The sequence below is a fragment of the Lepisma saccharinum genome, chromosome 29 (assembly GCF_977018435.1).
Source record: "Lepisma saccharinum chromosome 29, izLepSacc3.1, whole genome shotgun sequence".
Classification (NCBI taxonomy): Eukaryota; Metazoa; Arthropoda; class Insecta; order Zygentoma; family Lepismatidae; genus Lepisma; species Lepisma saccharinum.
Genome location: NC_139257.1, coordinates 27,799,428 through 27,817,713, shown reverse-complemented (window position 1 = coordinate 27,817,713; position 18,286 = coordinate 27,799,428). Strand labels below are relative to the sequence as shown.

The 18,286-nt window shown below is 39.5% G+C and overlaps 1 protein-coding gene across 1 annotated transcript in view; it reads left to right on the top strand.

Moving 5' to 3' along the window:
* The window catches only part of LOC145981349 (LHFPL tetraspan subfamily member 6 protein-like), a 257,027-nt gene extending 241,768 nt beyond the window's left edge, over positions 1-15,259 (top strand). The window contains exon 5 of the mRNA XM_083114580.1: positions 14,553-15,259. Within this exon, the coding sequence (XP_082970706.1) occupies positions 14,553-14,671 (119 nt within the window). The 3' untranslated portion in view covers positions 14,672-15,259. The remainder of the gene's footprint in view (positions 1-14,552) is intronic.
* Positions 15,260-18,286: the final 3,027 nt, after the last annotated feature.

Genomic DNA, 18,286 nt, shown 5'->3' with positions numbered 1-18,286 from the left:
GGATCAATTTAAATCCGGTCCAGGAACCTTTTCTCCGGATCAATTTAAATCCGGTCCACGAACCTTTTTTCCTGACCAATTTAAATCCGGTCCAGGTACCTTTTCTCCGGGTCAATTTAAATCCAGTCCACGGACCTTTTTTTCAGGATCAATTTAAATCCGGTCCAGGAACCTTTTCTCCGGATCAATTTAAATCCGGTCCACGAACCTTTTTTCCGGATGAATTTAAATCCGGTCCAGGAACCTTTTTTCCGGATGAATTTCAATCCGGTCCAGGAACCTTTTCTCCGGATCAATTTAAATCCGGTCCAGGAACCTTTTCTCCGGATCAATTTAAATCCGGTCCAGGAACCTTTTCTCCGGATCAATTTAAATCCGGTCCAAGTTCCGTATTGAAATGAAACAATAAGCAACTTGGACCGATTATAATTTGTCGGAGAAAGAAGTTTCCCGTCTTGCAGCGGAACCCAATAGAACTCATTAGAATTTGAGTTCCTATACCTTGAACAACCCTGGTGTCAAGATTAGGACAAACAAGTAGGAAAAGGAATCGCAAGAAAATATAATGGCCGCGGTGGCTCAGTCGGTAACGCGTCTGACTACCATGCTAAAGGTCCCGGGTTCGATCCCTGGCCGGTCAAATCCGGGAATTTTTCTTACGTTGGAAGCCCCGGCGCCCACCCAGCGTCGAATGACATGGGGAAACCCTGGGGGGGTAAAGGCGGTCAGGGGCGTGATGCTGATCACATCACCCCCACTCACGACCGGGTCAAGAAAGTGTGGGGCGTTACCCCCACACCCCCTATACGCCTTCATGGCGTGGTGCTAAGCACAGGGAAACCCTTTACCTTTAAGAAAATATACGGATATTGATGTAGTTTGTTTTACTTTTGGCTAATCGCGAAGATGAGGATCATTGGTGATGAATGAATGGACAACCACAAACATATACGAACGAGACACCATGAACCGTACAGAGGCTGTGAGTGCAGACGCCGGACCCTCGTCAGTCTTCAAAGTGATTTTCCAGGGTGGACTATGTGCAAGGCAGTAGCTGCAGTCTGTCGCAAGAATCTGTGCAGCAATGCAGCACCCAGCGGTAGAGAAGGGGAGAAAGCGAATTGGCGAGGCAAAGCATTGCTGCAAACTACTGGTAGCTGCGCTGCGTCTTTTACTTACTTGCATTCACTTACCCTCTCTCGCGTTCATTGGTTGAGCCCTTTCGATTCACTACTTGCACAGAGAACTTGCTTTCGTTCCAGAAGCAGAGAAGCATGGGACGGAGTGCAAGTCACATTTCTGTTGTAAGTTACAACTTCATTATACTGGGGCCTAAACGTAGTCCACCTGAAGATAAGAAAATGCATACTCTCTCGAAACGTAGTGTTACAATAGGAAGAGTACTAGCAGTGGCTTGCCCAAGGAGGGGAAGGGCTGGTGGGGGTTATAACCCCCCCCTTTGGCCCAGTATTCTTAAAAAAAAAGAACTTTAAAGGTAGGAAAATATGACAAAATAAGAGGTGACTACCAAGAAAAAGTATACGTAACCCCTTTCGAAAATTCTGGGTACGCCACTTATACTAGAGCCTCTGTATTGATAACGCCATCGTCTTGTAATCAAGGTGTCCTGGTTTCAATACCCGATAGAGGATCATGAAGGTTTGGAACCCACTTCAACCTGTGGATGCACTTAAAAAAACTCAAACAGGAAGCGACCAAGACGAAAGACATTGCCAAATTACTAATAAACGATTGCAGAATGGAAGAATACTGTGCAAATTGCTTATCCTATCATGCGAAAAATAAGTGAAAAGAAACTTGTGGTCTTCTGCAGAGGTAGTTGCCAAAAATTTCTATTTATTTATTTATTTATTTTATCAAAATTTTCAGGTGCAGTGCGGAATAAGCATTTTATACTTAAACAGTAACAGCAGAAGTGGCTTGAAATGGCTAAAGGAAGAGGGTTTAAGACAAAACTTATTAAAATCGGTCTCTAGTTTTTACCACAATGGACCAGAACCCTCATTCATGAACTAGGATTGAACCCGGTAACTCTCGCACCCAAGGTGAGAGCATTAACTATTAAGTACATGCGCTCACATTATCTTACAAGCTGTTCTAACCGTCCTCTGCAGCAAAATACTGCAGTATTTCTCCCTACCAACCCTGAGAAACATCCTGGCTCTTGCCTTTAGATCCCGAGTCTGTCCTTTGAACCCTATAGGGCGTGGAAAACCATGAGCGTTAGGATTTTGTGCTTTATTTGTTCCCCATAATTAGAGCGTCGCTGGCTAGGCGCCGCGTTTGTCGAGGGTAGACGCCGTGAATCCAAGTTTCCATAATTAGTTAATCGGCGGAGACGACCTTAATGCGAGAATTACGGCGCATTTAGCTGTCAAAGTTCACTGGAACAGACCAGTTTCCGCTCGCTGGATGCTGCTACATCCATTGTTACGCTGTCATAACGCGGCGATGGGGGAATCGGTCTCCCTTCCACGCGGCCCTGCGTTCTATGCCTCGGTGCGAAAACGCGTTGCGACAGTCTTTTGTTTCGTGACGTTACACTGTATCCCCATTTTGGAGCATAAGAAAATGTTATATTGAACGTGCAGTGCAAAATGCTTCCCGTAGTTGCGGTAATGAATGGGTGGGTATCCTGAAGTGTATGGCATTTCGCCTTGCATGGAGGTTAGTCCGGTTGCATAACTCGTGAGTCGCTTTTCTGGGATTTCAGGCTAATCGCCACGATGAGAAAGAATGGTGATTACATGAAATCGATAAAAGGTTGTTTTAAGTCCACTTTATGGACAGTAAGGCCTGGACCTACAGTTTAGAGTGGGGTCCCAACCACTATGTGCCTTCACCGAGTATCGAATCTGTGACTCCTTGATTACAGAGCTACGATGTTATCACTACGCCATCGGGGAGGCCCTACAATCAATACAAGGACGCTCCCAAAGATGCATCAGGGTGGAACTTGAACCGGGAACCTTTCATCACAAGATCCTGAATCGTCCACCAAGTACACTCATGATCGTTTTTTGATTTTCGTTATTCAGAAAATGTATCAGTATCTTCCTCTTTCAACAAAACTTTCCATCGTATGCTTGTCACACGATTCTCTGCTCTTCTTTCTGTATTAAATTATGATATTCGCGAAATTTTTGATACTTCCCATGAAAATCCCTCCTTTTCTTTTTTCTGTGAAAATATTTCACCCTTCGCGATTAGGAAATTGTCCACATTCTGTTATTCAAGGAAACCACATTCACTTTATGTTAATCATTTCTACGTCTAAGTCTCCTTAAGAAAGCTGCTGGATATCAGATTTAGAATCCTTCTGAAGTTAGATGGTTTAATATTATTTTCCTTTTGTTGTCGTCTTTGAGATAGTTTGGAAAAATTATCTCTAGAAAATCTCTGGAAATATTCCGTTTCGGGGAAATTTTAGAAAATATTATTCTGTATCGAGATAAATTGTAAAAATATTATTGTCTCTAGAAAATTGTGAAAATATTATTCCTTTTAGGAGAATTTTTGAAAATAATATTCCTTTTAGGAGAAAATTTTGAAAATATTATTCCGTTTTGGGAGAAATTTCAGAAATATGGTAATTTTTTAAATTTTATAATTTTGGGGGAAATTTGAGGACTTTTTTTGGGGAAAATATCCCGGTTTTAGAGAAACTCTCACGTTCTTGAGCTTGCATTGTCGTTCTCAGCTGTCCGTTACGTTGACACTAGGAGTTTCCACGCCAGTTCAATTTGCTTGGAATAACCTTATGGATGCTATACGCGCATTTGGTTGCCTCCTAGAGGAATGCTGGGAGTGTCTAATAGATCGCGAAGGAAGAAACAAGGAAGGCAAACGGCGGCTTTGATGTCGGTATTGATCCTAGAAATTATGGACAGTTTCTGTTATGGATCTCGAGGATACAAAGCAATGTGGATGAGGAAGGTTGGTTGCGCGGGAGGCAATATGGACGTCACACAGAAGGGCTCTAAGAAAAAGTGTATTTTCTTGAAACAAGAAGTTATGCCTGGAAACGCTCACGTACAACATAGCGTGGAGATATTAATAGAGAGTATTGGCTAGGGTTGGGTCCTATTTACCTATTGCTATGTAGCAATATTTATATTAATATATGAGAAGGCTGAAATAACTGTGTTTAAGGTTACTGCCTACCCTAATAGCAAGAATCTCTGTATACACACACAGAGGAAGAAAGCTAGAGAAATACAAATGGAGAGTGAGAAAATGAGGAAGAAAGAATAGGAGAGATAAACGAATAGAGAAACAGGAAGAAAGGAAGTGAGAATACAGAGAGATAAATGAATGAGCATTGAAACAGGAACAAAGGAAATTGAGAAGTTAATAGACAAACAATGGAAAGAGAAAAATTAATAGAGAAACAAGGGAAAGAGAGAAATGAGTAGAGAAACAAAGGAAAGAGAGAAATGAGTAGAGAAACGAAGGAAAGAGACAAATGAATAGAGAAACGAAGGAAAGAGACAAATGAATAGAGAAACGAAGGAAAGAGACAAATGAATAGAGAAACGAAGGAAAGAGACAAATGAATAGAGAAACAAGGAAAAGAGCCAAATGAATAGAGAAACAAGGAAAAGAGGCAAATGAATAGAGAAACAAGGAAAAGAGACAAATGAATAGAGAAACAAGAAAAAGAGACAAATGAATAGAGAAACAAGAAAAAGAGGCAAATGAATAGAGAAACAAGGGAAAGAGAGAAATGAATAGAGAAACAAGGGAAAGAGAGAAATGAATAGAGAAACATGGAAAAGAGACAAATGAATAGAGAAACAAGGAAAAGAGAGAAATGAATAGAGAAACAAGGGAAAGAGACAAATGAATAGAGAAACAAGGAAAAGAGACAAATGAATAGAGAAACAAGGAAAAGAGACAAATGAATAGAGAAACAAGGAAAAGAGACAAATGAATAGAGAAACAAGGAAAAGAGACAAATGAATAGAGAAACAAGGAAAAGAGACAAATGAATAGAGAAACTAGGAAAAGAGAGAAATGAATAGAGAAACAAGGAAAAGAGACAAATGAATAGAGAAACTAGGAAAAGAGAGAAATGAATAGAGAAACAAGGAAAAGAGAGAAATGAATAGAGAAACAAGGAAAAGAGAGAAATGAATAGAGAAACAAGGAAAAGAGACAAATGAATAGAGAAACAAGGAAAAGAGACAAATGAATAGAGAAACAAGGAAAAGAGACAAATGAATAGAGAAACTAGGAAAAGAGAGAAATGAATAGAGAAACAAGGAAAAGAGACAAATGAATAGAGAAACTAGGAAAAGAGAGAAATGAATAGAGAAACAAGGAAAAGAGACAAATGAATAGAGAAACTAGGAAAAGAGAGAAATGAATAGAGAAACAAGGAAAAGAGAGAAATGAATAGAGAAACTAGGAAAAGAGAGAAATGAATAGAGAAACAAGGGAAACAAGGAAAAGAGAGAAATGAATAGAGAAACAAGGAAAAGAGACAAATGAATAGAGAAACAAGGAAAAGAGACAAATGAATAGAGAAACAAGGAAAAGAGACAAATGAATAGAGAAACAAGGAAAAGAGACAAATGAATAGAGAAACTAGGAAAAGAGAGAAATGAATAGAGAAACTAGGAAAAGTGAGAAATGAATAGAGAAACAAGGAAAAGAGACAAATGAATAGAGAAACTAGGAAAAGAGAGAAATGAATAGAGAAACTAGGAAAAGAGAGAAATGAATAGAGAAACAAGGGAAACAAGGGAAAGAGACAAATGAATAGAGAAACAAGGAAAAGAGACAAATGAATAGAGAAACAAGGACAAGATACAAATGAATAGAGAAACAAGGAAAAGAGACAAATGAATAGAGAAACAAGGGAGAGAGAAATGAGTAGAGAAACAAGGGAAAGAGAGAAATGAGTAGAGAAACAAGGGAAAGAGAGAAATGAATAGGGAAACAAGGGAAAGAGAGAAATGAATAGGGAAACAAAGGAAAGTGAGAAATGAATAGGGAAATAAAGGAAATAAAGAAATGAATAGAGAAACAAGAGGAGATTAATAAATAAACAAAAGAAAGAGAGGTGAATAGAGAAACAAACAAAGAAAGAAAGGGAGATGAAGGAGAAAATTAAAGAGATAAACGAATTGAGAAACAGATGAAATTAGAATCCTGTTATTATAATTTAACAAACTTGAATTATTTTAACAAAACATAACTGTTTAAAAATTTAGATAGTAATGTGGCTCTTTGTACTGGCAAAGTACTGTACATTAAGTACAATTTTTGGAGACTGAAAAAATCCATCAGAAGATGTCAAAAAATGATAGAGACAAGAAACAATTTCTCTTCTTTAAAATGGATGTTACTCAATGTCTCCCCTTTTTTATGAAAAATGTAGAAGACACGCCACAACACTTTCTCTTGAGATTAAAAACGCAGAGAGAAAGGTTAAACTAGCGAGAGTATGGAAGGTTATTGGTGTCATGCGAGACAGAGTACAAATAGCTTCGCCGCTCGCAAACAAATTGAAATGGGAGTTCGCCGACCACCCCAGTCTTCCAATTTCATCTGGCATTAGCAGCAAAGGAAGCCCAGAGCAGTTATTCGAACAAGATCAATTTATCGACCAAACATGATCCTGGGATCAGGAAGGAGGGTGTGTGGGGAGAAGGGGTCTGGCGTGTCAGGGTGGAAAAGTGCACATGCAGAGGGTGATGGAGAGAAAGGGGAAAACAGAAAAATGAAGGGAGTAGAATTAGAGAAATATAAAGAGAGAAGTGTAAAATACAAAAAACAATGGGAGGGGTTTGAAAGTTGAAACTGAAAGACACAGAGGAATAGGAATGAAAGAGGGACGGATTAAGAAGTGGGAGAAAGGGATAGGCAATAAAAGTAGGAAAACGGAGAAGGGTTGGAGAAAGAAGGTGTGAGAGAGGATCAGAGCAAGAAAGTGAAAAGGGTAAAGAAAAGGAAGAAAGAGAATCAAAGCAAGACAGAGACGAATAGAAGAAGAGAGATGGAATCAGAAGAAGAGAGGGGCGAGCAGTAAGGGTGACAGAGGATCAGAGCAAGAGGGGGAGAAACAGAAGGGGAGAGGATTAGAACAAGGGAGACAAACAGAAAGAGAATCAGAACAAGAGAGGACAAACAGAAGGGGGATAGAATCACAACAAGAAGGGGACAAAGATAAAGAGAGAGAGAGATAGAGAATCAGAACAAGAGGGGACGAACAAGAGAAGAGAGGAATAAGAACAAGAAAGGACAAACAGAGAGCGAGAGAATGAGAACAAAAAGGGGACAAGCAGAAAGAGAGAGAGAGAATCAGAGCAAGAGGGGACAAACAAAGGGAGAAAGAGAATCAGAACAAGAGTAGCACGAACAAATAGAGAGAATAAGAACAAATGGAGAAAAGAGAGAATCAGAACAAGATGAGGACATAGAAATGAAGAAAAAGAGAATGAGAACAAAAAGAGGGCAAGCAGAAAGAAAGAGAGAGAGAGAGAGAAAATCAAAGCAAGAGGGGACAAACAAAGCGTGAAAGAGAATAAGAACAAGAGGGGTACGAACAAATAGAGAGAATAAGAACATATCGAGAAAAGAGAGAATCAGAAGAAGACGAGGACATACAAATAAAGAGAAAGAGAATCAGAACAAAAGGGGGACAAACATAAGGAGAGAGAGAGAGAGAGAATCGGAGCAAGAGGGGGAGAAACAGAAGGGGAGAGGATTAGAAGAAGAAGGGAGACAAACAGAATGAGAATCAGAACAAGAGGTGACAAACAGAAGGGGATAGAATCACAAGAAGAAGGGGACAAACATAAAGAGAGAGAGAGATAGAGAATCAGAACAAGAGGTGACAAACAGAAGGGGATAGAATCACAAGAAGAAGGGGACAAACATAAAGAGAGAGAGAGATAGAGAATCAGAACAAGAGGGGACGAACAAGTGAAGAGAGGAATAAGAACAAGAGAGGACAAACAGAGAGCGAGAGAATGAGAACAAAAAGGGGACAAGCAGAAAGAGAGAGAGAGAATCAGAGCAAGAAGGGACAAACAAAGGGAGAAAGAGAATCAGAACAAGATGAGGGCATACAAATGAAGAGAAAGAGAATGAGAAGAAGGGGAAAAACATGAGAGAGAATCAGAGCAAGAGGGGCAAAGAAAAGGAGAGAGAGAATAGGAGCAAAAGGGGACAAAGAGAATGAGAGATTATCACAAGAGGGGGACAAACATATGGAGAGAAAATAACAATAAGAGGGGGAAAGATAAGGAGAGAGAATCCGAGTGAGGGGGCAGAGAGACAAGTATCAGAAGAGAGAAAGATGATCAAAGCAAGGGACAAGCAGAAGGTGAGAATCAAAGCAATAGAGAGTTAAAGAGATGGGGAGAGAAAGCAGAGTAGGAGTCATGTAGAAATGAAGAGAGAAATAGAATCAAGACGAGAGAAGAAGAGAGGAATTAAGTGAAACACAGGGGAAATGGGAGGGCAAGGCAGAACAGTTCAGAGAAACAGAAAGACCAAGGCAGAGAAAGAAACTGAGATAGAGAGCAAGACAGAGGAAGAAAGAGAAAAATTGATATCAAGAGAGAATAGCTGCGTTCCTTGTGCTGTAGGAGCACCGCGAACTTTTCTGGAACCAATGGAAATCGGAATCCTCTTTGAATCGCCGGTGGTAGTATGGATTGCCATGGTTACCAAAATCACATTCAATCATTAACCTGTTTACGCATCCCCTCCGCAACCCCTTCGGAGCTCGCTGCCAAAAGGGTGGGGCCTTGTTAGGGGAGAGTTTACACAAGCAATATTCGATATTGGAGTTCCGGGCTTCAAATCAAATCTGATTGCCTTCCTATCCAATTTTTAGTGACGCTTGGAACACAGATATTGTTTGGGAAACAACCAAATGAGAAATACGGTTTGTTTGTGTTTATTATTGAGCTGAGAGAGATTATGTTTTCACAGTCTGTTTGCTTTGTGTCACCTGAATGGCACAGTTGATTTTGAACTGATCTCTGGAATTTTGTATTTGTTTTTCTAATTTTATCGAGAACTGAGATAATTAATTTCCCGTAGGCATTATTTTACATGCATTACACACCCGAAAGCTTATTCTTACAGGCTAACTAGGCTCTGGCGCCTGGAACCACAGCCAGAATAATCCTTTCTGAGGTTACGTGATGAGCAGAGTGTATCACCCTCACCTCACTCTCATGTGGGGGGACCCTCCCCCCAGAAGCAGCCCACCTTCGTCCACATACATTGATTTATACCTGATTCAGGATTTCCCAACTCTAACTATGGAAATTCCAATGAAAGCAGCGCTATCTCGGGAACCGGTTTCTACCAGTTGGATATTCCAGTGAAAGTCTTCCCAACTCAAGAAGTCCTACTAATTGATTCGGGGGAGGATGAATTGGCGTTTGAAACAATTTACGTTACGCACACCTGTGTAGATCCTAACCTAAACTACAAGCAAAGAGATCTGCAATATACAGGGTGTACCAAAAGTCCCATTACCCCCCCCCCCCTTGAATTGTAGACAAACCAGCAAAGTGTTATTTTAACACCATGCGTATGATGAGGGGATGGTATACCATTAAATCAGACCAATGACCAATATTTACTCCAGAGGATCTGTGTGCACACCGCCATTTTCATGGCACAGTATTATTCGCCTCTAGGTGCGATGTGAAATCCTCCGTAACATGACTGGCGTGAGGGAAGCAAACGCACTGCGAACAGCTTCTTGAAGTTCCCCAGTTGTCTGATAACGATTATGGGCGACTTTCTGTTTGATGTGTCCCCATAGCGCATTATCACAAGATGTCAGATTTGGACTTTGAGGTGGCCAGTTTAGAGGTGCTGGTAAATTTGCCGATCCTCGTCTAATCCATTTGTCTCTGAACACATCATTGAGGTATTCTCTTAAAATGGCCACCCTGAAATCCACATCTGACATCTTATGTTACGGAGGATTTCACATCGCACCTAGAGGCGAATAACACTGTGCCATGAAAATGGCGGTGTGCACACAGATCCTCTGGAGTAAATGGTGGACATTGGTCTGATTTAATGGTATACCATCCTCTCATCATGCGCATGCTGTTAAAATAACATTTTACGGGTTTGTCTACAATTCAAAGCGGGGTAATGGGACTTTTGGTACACCCTGTGCTTAACATATATTAGAGGAATGATGAAACTCCCCGTAAAACCCAGTACTTTTTCTGCAAATGGATCTATATGTACGTCGTATTTCAGGACAACGTGCAGTAACGAAAAGAATCTCCCAAACACCGGTCCTTACCTCTCCCCCTTCCCTCCTGAGGCATCGGTTCCTGAATTGGGAACTTTCCACGTGATAATATCGGTTCCTGAGTTGGGAACGTTCCACGTGAAAATATCGGTTCCTGAATTGGGAACGTTCCACGTGAAAATATCGGTTCCTGAATTGGGAACGTTCCGCGTGAAAATATCGGTTCCTGAATTGGGAACGTTCCGCGTGAAAATATCGGTTCCTGAATTGGGAACGTTCCGCGTGAAGATATCGGTTCCTGAATTGGGAACGTTCCGCGTGAAAATATCGGTTCCTGAATTGGGAACGTTCCGCGTGAAAATATCGGTTCCTGAATTGGGAACATTCCACGTGAAAATATCGGTTCCTGAATTGGGAACGTTCCGCGTGAAAATATCGGTTCCTGAATTGGTAACGTTCCAGTGAAAATATCGGTTCCTGATTTGGGAACTTTCGTCATGGTTCCTGAATTGGGACGTCCTGAGTTGGGACATCACCCATACATTCGAGAGTATGCGCTTACGTTCTAGTGCCTTAAGATAGACCAGGAAATCGTATGCTACGAATCTTGGTTCCCTCATTTTTCTTTGCTAAGATATTTATTACTTCCAAAGAAAAAAATGCTTTTTTATGAACACTCATACAATTATGCTTGATCCCGTGATTTTTCCGCTTTTGCTGTACAATTCCGTTGTACATTTTGTGCTTGGGTTGTACATTTAATATGCATGTTATTATACTTTCAAAAAGTGATAGTACATTCATAATTAAGATGAAATACATTATTTGTAAGCACTGGCAACTATGATACTCTCATGTACCTTCTCGAGGGATAGATTATTGTTACGGATTATACGACAGCAATGTTGCCATAATCCCCACACTGTACTCTTAACTGTGGATCGCCAAATCCAAGTAGTTAATGAGTAAATGATACGTTTCGATTAGGTTCGATTGTTTACTGAAAGAAAGAACGGGTCGTTGGAGAAAATGGGTATTGATTCGTTTCAATAATTCACGATTCTTTCAAACTGTCCAACTTCATATTTGTAGTTTGAATAGTTTCGATGATATCGCAAAATAATAATCGATAAGAAAAGAATAATCGAATAAAAGTCGATTATTGAACTTTTAATTAACTTAAGATTTTCGCAAACTTGTATTAATGTTGATAATTCGCACCACTTGACTTCCAAATACTGTCGCTTCGGAACGTGACACATCAACATCTATGGAACACGATATCATCAGCTCACTTCAGACGAAAAGTGGAGATACGACAAAGCAGTATTCAACCTGCAATGTGTCTACTTTATAAATTCTTGAACGCACTGTATGAAGCTGTGCTAGTGGTGGGAATAACCGTGAACCAAGACAACCTGCCACACTGGCAACTAATGCGAGGAAGATATGTAACAATCCATTAATAGCTTCAGCTGAGAAATGACCAGCTGTGGACTCAGATATTCATTCAACATGCGAATTGTAGATTTTCGCACGTGGAAGTCAAATCAATAGACAATGGGGCAGAGTAGCCAGGTTCCCTGGAGTATGCGAATTTAATTCTGGAGCGAGTCTACGTCTCCATTTAGCTTCGAAATCCAGCTAGCATTAATGTAAAATCGCTCTGTCGTAAGGATGACGTCAGAGTCATTTTATGATCAAGTTGCTGAATATGACGCGCAGGTAGAGATCTCCGCAAGGATTAGCCAGCACAATTGCTAATAGGGGACATGAGCTTTTTGCCTTCCGTCCGCTAGAGGCGCTGGTGTTTTCTCTCCAGCGTTCATTCTGTCCGCTTGGTTGGCCATAATTCCATTATGGTTCTTTGCCTTTGTATAGAAAAAAAATGTTCGGAGAATCGTAATTCTTGTAGTACGTGTTCATTTGAGTTCAACCCCTTTTTCTCCAAATAGTTTTTGTGCGAACTACACTAGTTTAAATGATAGAATGCAAAAATGAACAATTCAGGCTTATCTGTTGTCATATTTCGATATTTTTGCAGTGTCACACCAAACACAAAACAATGGATCATATTAGTTTGACGTCACTCTGCAAGATTGAGTCCAAACACAGTAGTTACGTGGTTTTAGCCTATTCATAGTCATTGAGTTTTCCATCGGAAGCGGTAGCTTTAAGAATTGTTAAAGCCGTTACTAAAGAATCCATGTAACGATGAGTTTTTGGAGAATACGTCCATATAGGCTAAGTCGAGAAAATTTTGGGTTTCCGCTCCCTTAACGACCCTGGCTAAATGCACGTAACATACCAGTCTCATGAAGCACATGTGTACAGTGGGATCCATGAGTGTTACCGTGCAAATTGCCCATGACTATTTTCATTAATTTTTATTTTACATCCTATGTGTTTTTCAGCGATGGATTTTTATGTATGCTGGTGCAGAAGTTGTCAACAGCTTGTTTTGAGTTTTCTTTTAATTCTTGAAGCTCTTATTGGGTCAAATAAAGTGCACGAACATGGTGATGGACAATTTGCACGATAATACTCATGGATTCCACTGTACAGATGTTGAATGTTTCCTTGAAACTTGCCTTAGGAAGACGTAATACGTATCCATACAACTCTTTTGTGAATTTCATGCATGTATGTTTTCGGAATAAATACAAATACTTCTAATGTATGTCTTATTTATTTAATTTACATAGCAGTGTTCTTCATTCTTAAACATCGTTTTTTCTTAATGTACGTATTTTATTTGGATGCATTGTATGTCTCTGAATAAATGTAAATGTTTCAAATGTACGTCGTATTAATTTCAATAAAATAACCATTTTTATACTAACTCACCCGGTCTAGTTGCCTTAAATATAGACAATTATTTGTACTTTCGCGTAGCTGTAACTCACAGTACATTTGGTTACTTATGCATGGAGGATCTGTTTTTATTCTTTTTCTGGTGTCTTCATCTTGAATTTATAATGAGAACATTACATGTCAGATCAACACTTATATTAGGGGACCATCTCTGGTTGTAAATTTTAAAAAATGCTCACTTGTAAACACTGATAAGAATTTAACATACATTTTTACTCGTTCATAGGTCAACTTGTTCGAAATTCTGCTGTAAATCTGGCAGTATCATTACAAATTCAAATCACTTTCCACCTGTATGATTACTTTAAGTATTTAACCTTGAAATATGACTTTCGAGCATAAAAATTTCACCATAGACTATACTATATCTTAGGTGGAATTTCAGTCTAGATTTTCCATCGGGTCATTTAATTTAATGTTGATGTGAATTCAATGCAACGGAATAAATTGACCCTGTAATAGCACACCTGAAATTATGTTATTACCTCCCTTCTCTCGTAGAAAAACAGGAGTTACTTCCTTGATCATAAGCTTAAGAGTTGGTAAATTTGAGCAACATGAATGTGACATCACTCATTTTTGTGCGATTGGTTGCATTAATCTTCGATGCAAGTAGTCCCGGCAGATTTTCGATAGGATTTAAATCTGGTTACCATGCTGGCCAGTCAAGGTGCGTGAATCTCTCAGTATGCTCGTCGGACCAGTCACAGACTGTTCTAGCCTTGAGCACCTATGTTGTTCAGAAACATTGGTGTATTTACAATATGTTCTTCCTAATGATACTATGGTATTGATCACCCAAAATCTGAATTCACTTCTTGCTGTTCAATGCCACATTCGTCTCAATTGAAACCTCCATTTTAATGCATACAGCGCCATGAACCCTGTTCCCTCAGTCTAACATCTACTGCTAATGCTTGTGTGAGTGGGGAAAGGTTCAAATTGGTTCATGGTTGTCATTGAGTGTCGCTTTTCTGCTACTTTTGGCTAATCGCCACGATGAAGATGATATGAAATGGATGAAGGACACAAAGAACACTCATGCCTAGGCCGAGATTCGAACACGGGACCACTGTTTAATTGGTTATCTCTTAGGCATCCTTGCTAATACTTAAGACACTTAGCACTTATCAAACGATGTAAGGTTACAACTCTAAAACATGGACCCAATCATCTAATACGTCATATACGAGGGTCTGTCAATATCTAAAGTAACATGACTTTGCAAAAATGTGCTGTGTTGATTCGAATTGGAATGTCCCAATATGTACAGTCAGACACCTCTGGGTTATAACGAATGTAAATGGGTTTGTTACAACCCGGATTTGTCAACGACTGTACTGTGGTCTCATGTATTGACTTAGCATAGAAAGCAACATTTATCATAAAGCAGCTATGATCTCTCTATTTACAGGAACCTGCAAACTTTCCTGGTCAGTGTACCTGATGGGGAGCGGAGTAGGGCTACTGCTTCTCTGCTTCTGCCTCAGTTTCAGGGCATCGAGAGTCAAACCAGGATCCTTCAGGATATGAGTCTACAGCGCCGGCATGTTAGCAAGCAGCGTGTGAGTGTGTTGAGTGTATTGTCGTCCTCGTTCACATCGTATGCAAAACTCCTTTCACCGTTAAAACAAAGATGAAACATTAAGCGAGAGACAGATTCAATGACAATATTTGCACATGAACAGTTACAACGGTGTATAAAAAGTCCGTGCCGGCGATAAATCGATATCTCGAATTGACAAGTCAATTCTCGAAAATGAATATGCTTTCTCGATTTTTATATGAAATTCTGCTATCGAGAATCTGTGCCTAAGAACTGCATTAGTTGACATTATATCTAGTAGTATTATAATTTTTTCTACATTTCTGAGTCAAATTCTTAATTCCCTGACAATATGTGTGTAATTTTCATGTCGACAATTTGATCATATAACGTATGTACGAGGCATGATCAAAAAGTATTGGAATGTATTCCTGAACGAATTGACTATGGAACTTCGTTTTCGTAAGCTACTTTCTTCAAAATATATTATTTCTCTCTGCAAGCATTTGTTACGCTTCAGTAGACATTTTTCATATTTATATAGTTTAAGATTTCATATTTTGGTAAATAACCTCTGTTTACCTCTCTACCATGTCTGGCAAGTAGAAACGTTGATTGTTGATCTTCACTGTTTGACATTTTGCCAAACCGAGGTTTATGGCACGGTTTCTCTTCTGTGTCAACTTAGGGATAAGATGTTACAAAGGAATCTCTTAAACCTTAGTCACCTATCTTGCAGGTCACCTTCTGAAATATTTCAATTAGGTAAGGCCTTCAGTATTGGCGGCATAAATGTTGTTCGGGTTTTTTCCTTAGTTTCAAATAACAATGCCTTAGCTTTAAAAAAAAAAAAAATATATTCAAAACCCCTTACTAACTTTTCCCAACTGCCACAGCTATTTCCGATCAGTAAGCAAATACCATAGTATCCTTGCTTTGTAGCGCATGCATCAAAGTACCTGCCCAGACCGACTCTAACTCGGGAACTTCGGTGACGCAACCGAAAGTCGACCACTTAACATGCTTGGCCATCAATCCGGCACATGCGTCAAGATCGCAAACAGTTCACGTACTTTTTGAACAAACCTCGTACATTGACAAATGTTTTAAAGCAAGGAGCTCCACCATTTACTTAGAAGACACAAAGTATCACAAAATTAATATGTTTATTTGACGATCAAAACTTTGTACGGAAAGTTAATAATGAACTTAGGCCGCTGTTTTTTATTGTTGAGATATTTAGAGTTGAAATTGTCAGATATTTCACCAAAATTATTGTGCAATTTTACAACGTAATAGTTATTAATATTTGCAAACTTTGCCAAACATCCTTCTCCTAAAGGTGTCAAATTTTAAAATCAAACTATTTTTCGTTAAAATCCCACAAAGTAGAATATGGGAGATCTTTCAAATTTTCCGTGACCATTTGAAAAATACTTAAATGTATTCCAGTATAAAACAAGTTGTCTTCCGTTTATTGCGTAGTAGCAAGACAACAATGCGAATTAAGAAATTTCGTATTGATAGATCTTGATTGCTTTTTTATCATAAAATATGCAACAATTAAATAGAATAGAGAGAGATCTTCTGTAATCCTGAAGAAGCCAAAATTTGTTTAACATATAACCACGCTCTGATTTTAATTATATATAATATATATATATATACAGGGAGGTTATTTCAGTCGTTCACCGCCAGCGTGACGGCCGTTCGGCAGACTCTTCATGCAACAGGTCCCGGCAAATTGCGTTCAGGAAGTCCGTAACAGAAACCGCTTGTTTTGTAATGTTTCCACTTTTCACAATTACAGTTACAATTACAATTGAAATAAGCACGTACCTTGTCGCAAGGATGCTGGAAAAGGTGTCTTCCCAAATACAAATATTTCTGGCACCTTATTTCTGACAGAAAATCTTAGATTAGACATCGTTACTTTATCGTCAGTTGTCAGAAAGGGAAGACAGCATCCCGGCGCATAAAGCAAACCGAAAGCGTAAAATTATATTTAAAAGTAATAATAATGATGATCACTAACCTCCTGTGTTATAAGAGATGTTGAAAATGACCTCCTTTAACAGCAATACAACACGTTTCTTAGGTTCAAGAGATCCTGTCTATCGTAATTCCCTGACCACTTTTCTGCAAGAATTCGTTTTTACGTAATTATCGTACATAAAAACTCTCTGTTCAAGACTATATTTGTTTAACGACATAACTAATGAATGAATAACAATTAACACACAATAAAGCACTGGCCATGAGTAGCACATTACAATAACACAGTATAAGCAACACGTGTACTGATAAACGCAAACAGAAGTGAACATGAACGTACACTGACGTCTGGTAGCCGACAGTGTTGCTAACCATTTTTCGGCAATGTCCCTACAGACGTAGTCAAAATGTCCCTACAACTGACCAAATGTCCCTACGCCAAGTAAAGCGACTAAAAAAATTATCACCTCATGAGCATGCAAAACAGAAGATAAAATATACACATTTACTTACCAAATCTTTCTGCTCGGTGCTTCCACAATTAATGAAGGAGCGAATTTACATTTGCCTATCCTAACTTAACCTAACCGTACCTGGAAGCGGCCCCGGCGCCTACCCAGCGTCGAATAACATGGGTACCTGGGGGAAACCCTGGGGGGTAAAGGCGGTCAGGGGCGTGATGCTGATCACATCACCCCCACTCACGACCGGATCAAGAAAGTGTGGGGCGTTACCCTCACACCCCCTATACGCCTTCATGGCGTGGTGCTATGCACAGGGGAACATTTAACCTTTTTTGTACCTGAATGGTTCGTGGGGCTATCCGTCAATGGTTTGTTGGGCTACCCGTTTTTCGAGCCCAAATTTTAACTATGTTTGCCTTGCCTAACCTAACTTAACCTAACCTTACCGAGAATGCTCAGTGGGGCTATTCCTGAATGGTTTTGCGGTAATTGTGATTACGAACCGATAAAAAATATTTTTTTCGTAGCACTTTAACATCATCGAAGACGCCATTTTAGTATCCTGCAATTTTATGATTGATGTAATGTTAGCAAATTTACCTGTAATCAAATCAGTTCTTCTACATCGTGATTGTCGCTGTCACATGTAAGCACGTTCTTTGGGCAATATACTGAAATGAATAAGTTTATTAATTAGCCCTCCTGCACACTCCACCTAACAATCTGTATAACATTAACAACTTTTTTACTGTTCTCTTCCGCTATTCTTACACAATCCATGCTCTCCAAGTATGAAATCAACAGTGTGGCAACGCTGTAGACAGCGTAACTAATTGTAATTTGTTCATGTCAACAAATATGGCTACCATACTTGTATACGGAGAATCATTGCGAGAATTGAAATGCTTATTTTACAACTTCTACACGTTAATTAACATTTTTTTCCCCTCACCCCAACATGTTAACTTGAGATAAATCATCACGAATAATTATTTCGTGGGAACTTTTCTAACGATGGAAGCGGCCCCGGCGCCCACCCAGCGTTGAATAACATGGGTACCTGGGGGAAACCCTGGGGGGTAAAGGCGGTCAGGGGCGTCATGCTGATCACATCACCCCCAATCACGACCGGATCAAGAAAGT